This window comes from Centruroides sculpturatus, unplaced genomic scaffold, assembly GCF_000671375.1.
Source record: "Centruroides sculpturatus isolate CEXI.00-Female unplaced genomic scaffold, Cexi_2.0 scaffold265, whole genome shotgun sequence".
NCBI classification, from domain to species: Eukaryota; Metazoa; Arthropoda; class Arachnida; order Scorpiones; family Buthidae; genus Centruroides; species Centruroides sculpturatus.
Window position 1 is genome coordinate 671,983 of NW_019384449.1, and position 7,854 is coordinate 679,836.

The following is a 7,854-nucleotide window of genomic DNA, read 5'->3' on the forward strand; positions in this document are numbered from 1 at the left end:
TATTCACCCATCACTGCTGGGTGAATACAGCAACCGAACATTGGCAGTTTGTCTCAAGTTTTCGTCTGACCAACGGGCTGGCCTGGATACGAAGTTTTTTTTTAGATTTTCTTCGCATTATTAACACTTAGAATGGGGTTAGTTTCTCATAGTAGGTCCACCTGGGAGGCAATCTCCTTGGTTGATTGCTCATGTGTTGCATCAAACTAACTCAATAATTCAATATACAGTATAATTTTTATTACATAATTTGGACTCTATTAATACGAAAAATAATGATATTATCTTTATGTTTTGTTTAAACATTATAATCTAAATTATTTGTGAAACTACAAACAGCATACGACAAAGACGCCATTATCGGTCATCTGTTATAAAATACATAGAAAAACTCTAAAGTAAAATAAATAAACATGTTCGAGCCACAACATCGTGTCGTCTTTTTACGAGAAATACATTCATTTGATATTGATTAGACTGAATTCCCTTTTCTTCGTATTGTCCTTTATATTCTCGAATCGATTTCAAGCTACCTTTAATTATGGAATAATAATTACTTTATAGAATATAACACGGAAAAGGGAATATATATTTTTAATGCTACACTTTAACAAAGACTTAAATCATTGCAGCGCGAGTTCATGCAGTCATACAAGAACATTCAAACACACGTGATTGATAACAGCATCGATACTATGAGTGCGTCCCTGGTATAGAGGCTTTAATACAGCTGGATAAGCAAGCCAATGATATGGCCTGCTTCATTTGAAACGAGTCCATCAGTGGCCGAATGGATAAAACCACTGAACACCGGTAGTTGGTCGCCTGGCCAACGGGCTGGCCACGTGGAGTTTTCCAGATTTTCTTCACGTTAGTAACACCTAAATAGGGACCATTTCCCATAAAAGGCCTCCCGGGACGTTTTCCCCTCGGCAGATCGCCCATGTGTTGCGTTGCCGTATACTAATTAAACATTTAAACGAACTATGTGATTGCATCTGTATATCCTGCTGTATTAAAGCCGCTTTACCAGGAAACACTTTCTACGTACTGTACCTGTATTAATTTGTAATTTTTCCTCTTATTTTCTTTTTTATGACATTTCTATCCAATTTTCAATGAAATTTAATGACTGCTATTTGCTGTATTATTTAAAACAATAACCATGAAATAGACAATTTAAAATCTGTAGTGTGACCAACGAGCTAGAATATACCACATAGAATGGCTGCTGTAAGCGTGGTTACAGCGCTCTTAGTTGCAACGACGGGTACTACCTCGACCGCCATTTTACTTTAAGTCAAAACATTGAAGTCTGTACCACGTGTTGGGCAGGATTGTCACTTTTGAATATATTTTTCTCATCTAAATCTAGATTTGAGATTTAGGCAATTGCGTTAGGCAAATGTAAGTGATATAAATCTAGATTGTTTTCGAATTTAGCTATTTTCTAGAATTTATTTCATTTTTGTAAAGAAGATAACATTAGAGTTTAAAGTGGTAAGTATAGTACTTAACTCCCAATATAACAATATTTTTATAATCTAAGTCCCAGCCAGGTTTCGAAGGGCTTTACTTTCGGCCATATGATTGATTAAATTGAAACGTGAACGTCGAACATCGAGCGCCGCTCGAAGTTCGACCTTCACGTTTTAGAGATGCCAGCCCGTCCTGGCGAGGCGCAAACCCACGACTGCACTCCCAGTGTTCAGGGAACTGAACCGCTTGGCCACTGGTGAACCGGGATCATTTTGACTCGCACCATTTTAGTTAGGGTTTAAAATTCTTCCTTTACTTTGCACACTCTTACACAACGAGTTAGAATATTCTAGCTCGTTGTCTTTACACAACATAAATGCCATGCCCCCTTGACTAAAAGTAAAATGGCGGACGTGTATTCAATTTTTCTCAAACAGGGCGTCACTTCAGCCACTCTATGTAGTATATTTTAGCTCATTGGAGATAATTTTCAACTGTAATTAAGTAAAACGTTATTTCCTTAAATTGATACTTCTGATCACGCTTGCGGGATAAAATACCTGGGGATTTCTCCACCCATCCAGATTCGATCCCGGATGCCCCAAATCGGTAGGTTGCCACCGTTGACCGGTCGGCCATCCGGCCGTCCGATTTTGTTTCGGTAAAAAGGATTAATAGAAGGAGATTTTCTGTTTATGAAATGGCCTACTCGACGTTTCGAGACCCACCAAATCCAAAAAGTCAAAAGAAAAAAATTCCGCGTGTATTTTGGAGGGACACACGTTCGAATAAACATCGTACTAGCGAGGACCGATTTTTAGTCTCCCCTCTATATCAAAAACAACGCGCAGGACAACGTATTTGCATTAACAAAAGTGGGTCCTCGAATATCAGCATAACCAGAATCGATTTACACGTGGGAAGCTCGTGTCTCAGCTGTACCCATTAAATGTTGCCACTGCGCTTTTGTGTATAAACATCCTCGTTCTTCGATTCAAAAAGACATTCGGAACGAATTCCTACGAGTCTAATAGCTGCGACAGAACTTCAATAAAAGAAAAAATAAATAAATAAATAAATAAAAATAAGAAAATATAAGTTTGTGTTTGTCTGCNTTTTCAACTGTAATTAAGTAAAACGTTATTTCCTTAAATTGATACTTCTGATCACGCTTGCGGGATAAAATACCTGGGGATTTCTCCACCCATCCGGCTTCGATCCCGGATGCCCCAAATCGGTAGGTTGCCACCGTTTACCGGTCGGCCATACGGCCGTCCGATTTTGTTTCCGTAAAAAGGATTAATAAAAAGAGATTTTCTGTTTATAAAATGGCCTACTCGACGTTTCGAGACCCACCAAATCCAAAAAGTCAAAAGAAAAAAATTCCGCGTGTGTGTATTTTGGAAAGACACACGTTCGAATAAACATCTTACTAGCGAGGACCGATTTTTAGTCTCCCCTCTATATCAAAAACAACGCGCAGGACAACGTATTTGGTCTTCGAATATCAGCGTAACCAGAATTGATTTACACGTGGGCAGCTCGTGTCTAGCTGTACCCATTAAATGTTGCACTGCGCTTTTGTGAATAAACATCCTCGTTCTTCGATTCAAAAAGACAATCGGAACGAATTCCTACGAGTCTAATAGCTGCGACAGAACTTCAATAAAAGAAAAAATAAATAAATAAATAAAAATAAGAAAATATAAGTTTGTGTTTGTCTGCCCTGCCAGGGAGGAAGGCGATTTGTAGGAAATTTTGTTAGCATTATTAGGCTAAACGGGACTTAATAAAACCACTTCGACACGAAAATGCATTTCTTGTATAAGAAGGATGTAAATTTAATAAGAACAATATCTAAATTAAACAAGTAAAACGGCGAAGCCATTCTTGGGACGAGACTGTCTCGTAGAGTGCGAGCAAAGCTTGCGTAAATATCGCATTCGCGCCTGTTTTTAGAAACAGTCTTAACATTTTGTATTTTATTTTGACCCGGTTCTCGGTCCCCCGATTATCTACAAATCTGGTTTCTTTTATGTGCGCATGATTTGGGTACCAAATACTCTGTGCCAAATTGCAACTCCTGACATGTACTCCTTCATTCCTTCCCACCTCTAAGGTGTGCAGCCGTTGACAGCAGCGCGATTTCATAGACGAGACAAAGTCTTGTCAATTATAAAATGATTGGATACGAAATAATTGAACGAATAGACAATCCAAACAATTTATATTGTACAATAATAATATCTGATCAATTGTTGGAAATACACGTAAAAAATGGCAGAGGACGAATTAGATATGTTTGACGTCGAATGTCCTATTTGTTTTGATGTTTACATCGACCCGGTCATCTCTACTGCAAGTCGTGTATCGAGAGTGTAAAAAAATCACCAAAGTTTGTCCGACGTGTCGATCTCCGATACGCAAAATTAAAAAGAGAGACGATCGAGTCAAAGAAGTGAAGAAAANCACTGATTTGTTGAAAATGTTGCTTTTCCTTGAATGGAATATAGTTATAACAACAAAAAATTGAATATTTTATTTATTTACTTATTTATTTTATTTCAACATTTCATACTTTTTTCAAAAAGCTACAATGAAACAAAAAATAAATTTAATTTTATAGGAAAAAGTGGAGAAAATAATAAAAAATATTTAGTAATAAGTTGCATGCATATAATTATATTTCTTAGTTAAGATGGTGCAGATTTTTAAAGTGTTCATGATAAATGGTACATAGGGTAATAAATCCATCATATCTTCATATTTTTCTTTAGAGTTGACCTGCCTCACTTGTTGACAATATAAATTACTAGTAACAAATTCATACTGATACTGTATTAAAAGATATTTATTGTTAATTTTTATGTTTTGTTTTTATATTAAAATTTATTGTTAACTTGTATTAAGAATTAGCTTTAACTATTTTTTTCACAAAATGGACTTGCCCCTCTTTCAAAATCCACAGCTCAATTAATGCATAGTGAATACTGATTTTAACTAAACTTGATTTAAATCTTACTCTAGACTTTACTTGAGGTGGTGAATATAGCTGTAAGTCCTGTTGATATGTTCTGAATTACCCTGTATTTTATAATTCAAAAATTACTATTGGTATAATAAAAAACACTTACTAGAATTTCATTATTAATATTTTCTGCCATTTTCTTTGATACATATAAGTAAAAATTATGACTATTTTTAGAATCACAGTCATATACTAATTTCAATTCATCATCTGGATATTCCTTCATGAAAAAAATTTGCAAGTTAAATTAAAAATTAAATTTATAAATCACTTATAAAATAAATATTACAGGATGGCTTATAAGTAGATGGACAGAAGGCACTTACTTAGTATATTTTTTATTAGTGGTGGCATAACCTATTCCCATGGATTTCTTCATTTTGGGGTCATCAATGACAAGGTGCTCCTTGGAAGCCAAATTTTCTGGACATGGACAGCATGAAACAATACATCATTGATACATTCCATGGGATTGACAGCAACAACTCTGTCATTGGGTATGTAGCAGTGTTCTGGGAAAACTTCAAAACTGAAATAATCAGAATGGCCAGCAATGCCTAGTTAACAACAGGAACAATGATATTAAGTTCTTTCAACTGTTCATCTAATTATAAACCACCCTGGTATAATGCACACACTTAAGTTTATATTTTATTTATTTAGTACAAGGTTTATTATCCTCTGTATAAGAAAAACAAAAACAACAATATTACAAAATACAAAAATTTATATAAATACAAATTATATTAAGTACAAATATTAACCTGACCAACTGGTGCAATAATAATAATAAGAATAAAAGGTAATAAAGAAGTAATAAAACTTTAAGAAAAATATAATAAAAAAAATTTATACAAACATAACAAAAAATAAGTATTTTGCAAAAAGAAAGGCAGCAGCTTATCATGGCCAATCAGCATCAGATTAAGGAAAGAAAATAAATAAATAAAAGAAATAAAAAGTATTCTTATAACTAGAGTTCAGCAAAAACTCAGCTCAGTGTTTCCAAATAGTTGGGTCTTGATAAACAAGCTGCAAACTGAGCTGTGAATTTGGACTGGAGATGAGAGCTGAGCTAAATTAAGCTGAGGTGTGTTGTAACAAAGCCCATTTTTGAAATTAAATTACATTTGTAATAATAAGAGATACACAGTATGATGGATATGTTTTCATTTATCTTATTAGAATGACAGTCTTTAAATAAAAAAGATAGATTTCATTTCTATCTAATCCTGAGATATTAGAATGCCACATCCAAGAAACATTTCCTCCTTTTTTAATTTTTTTTTGATTTAGGGGGTCTCAAAATGTCAAAATTTGTAAAAAAAAACAGAGGATCAAATTTGACATGATTACAATACTTTCCTGTGTTGTTATAGCAGCCAGGAAAGTAGAACCTACTGTATCTCCACTGGTTGATAGCAACAAGAATTATCATTTATGTTAATCCTATTTTTATTTTTAAACTCTCAATAGAAAGTATCAAAAATATGTAACATAAAGCCTGATAAATTAAAATCTTTATTCATCTACTGCATACAGAAAGACAATTTGAATATTTGATTAACAGATGAACCAAGAAATTTTGAATTAGTTATGTCTTTGTTTCTATGATTAGTGTTCATATTTTGGAAGGACCATTTAACCAAGTGCTTACACGTGTTTGTAAGGGCATGCTTGCATGTGATCAGAAGAAAACAGTTTCTGGCCATACAAGAAGGCAATCCTTACATTTGTCAGCCACAGAGAGATAATTCTAGCACTTGCTGGAAAGAAAGAGGTAACCTTGCACCTGTTGGGCACAAAAGAGGCAATCTTTTACACTTGCCGGACATGAACAGGTGATTCTTACATTCAACATAAATTGTTTTATTCTTGTATTTTATTCATTTTTGTTGCCTATTTTCCATTATGCACACTCAATGCTGTTTTTTTTTTTCTTTTGCCCCCTAAATTCTGTTAGGCGCACTCATTTGGATCACAAACAATGGGAATTGTCATTTTGATCCCATCATATCTCAAAAATGAAGTAATGACTCTTTTTTTTTATCACATTTTTGAGTTACTTTTCAAAATTAATGAAAAATGGAAAAGTTTTATCAAAATCAACTCAATTCTGTAAGCCACATAGAAAAGGCTTTGCTAACACTCTACCTCAAATATTTTTGTAGTTTTGATAATAATTAAGCTGAAGTATATTTTTAAATAGTATGGCAAATTAAAGGATAAATTTATTATAGATTTATTCTCACCAAAATTACTTGATAAAATGGAAAAAATTCTGAACATTCTTTTCTTTCATTAATATCATTTAAAATATTTTCTTTCTGAATTGAAACTATGCGTGAATTTTCAGTAACATTATCACCAATAACACAGTTAAAAAGCTTCTGGGTGTCTGCAGAAAGTGTTAAAGGTTCAATTCCTGGAACTTTTTCAATACCTGTAATGAAATTTAAAATTAATTAATAATTTATTTTCAAAAACTTATCTTTTTTAATATGTTGACATGTTTTTATTATTCACAATAGTCATTGGTTTAAATGAAAATCTATAGATATATTCTAAACAAATAAAATCTGGATAATTTCATCAAAATATGAAGAATATTGGTGAACTATTATTGAGCTGCAATATAATTTAAATGTTAATTTACCTTTCGTGAATATATTTTCTTGAATGCTTTCTAAAGGAGATTGCAAAATAATGGCTTCCGGTATTGGTTTAATGTCTTCTATTTTTTCTATCGTTTTTTGCTTCACAGCTTCTACTTTTTGTTTATTTTTCATCTTTGGAGCCATTATATTTAAATTTCTATACCAAAAGTATTATTTCAAATCGACCGCCATTTTGTAATGTTTGTTTTGTTTCGTTGCTATGGCAACGTGACAAAATAACTTTTTTACGTCCGCTACACGTGTAAAGCAAAATGGACGCTTGTGTGTATAATACGATATTATGCTGTAAAAATAAAAAAGTCGAAGTGACTGTTGATAAAAATATTATGGAAAGATTAAGAAGGATTAAATTTTATGAAATGACTCTGAAAGTTATCTAAAGAATAAGAAAATACTATATTTTAAATATAATTATATATCTTTTATCTCTTTACTTTGTTCACATTTATGGAAAGATAAATGCTCGATTCTTTATATCTCTTTATTTAAATATTGTAGTTCTTTAACTAAAGCACTATTTTCGGCTGTAACTGGAATTAAAGGATAGATTATGACGTCCGTGTTTCGCTCGAGCGGAAAGCGTTTCTAAACTATGATGCAGCGACGTGTAGCGATAGCTGCTCGTGACGTCATTTACGCTGCACTCTCGCTGCATAAAGAAACGCAGCC

General features: G+C 33.2%; 1 protein-coding gene across 3 annotated transcripts; it reads right to left on the minus strand.

Moving 5' to 3' along the window:
• Nucleotides 1–4,499: 4,499 nt before the first annotated feature.
• On the minus strand, nucleotides 4,500–7,848 carry LOC111620522 (WD repeat-containing protein 63-like). 3 transcript variants are annotated; one of them, XR_002755927.1, is made up of 4 exons: nucleotides 7,164–7,848; nucleotides 6,760–6,950; nucleotides 4,834–5,036; nucleotides 4,500–4,727 (listed from the first exon to the last, which is right to left on the minus strand). XR_002755927.1 is itself a non-coding variant. In XM_023362451.1 (3 exons), exons 1-3 carry the CDS (start codon nucleotides 7,306–7,308, stop codon nucleotides 4,578–4,580), a joined length of 405 nt encoding a protein of 134 aa, XP_023218219.1. In that variant the 5' UTR covers nucleotides 7,309–7,848; the 3' UTR covers nucleotides 4,515–4,577. The 3 variants fall into 3 exon arrangements, 2 of the variants coding, with proteins under 2 accessions (XP_023218219.1, XP_023218218.1); XM_023362451.1 differs by lacking the exon at nucleotides 4,834–5,036 and having other exon boundaries at nucleotides 4,515–4,646; XM_023362450.1 differs by lacking the exon at nucleotides 4,834–5,036 and having other exon boundaries at nucleotides 4,515–4,727.
• Between the last annotated feature and the right edge of the window lie 6 nt (nucleotides 7,849–7,854).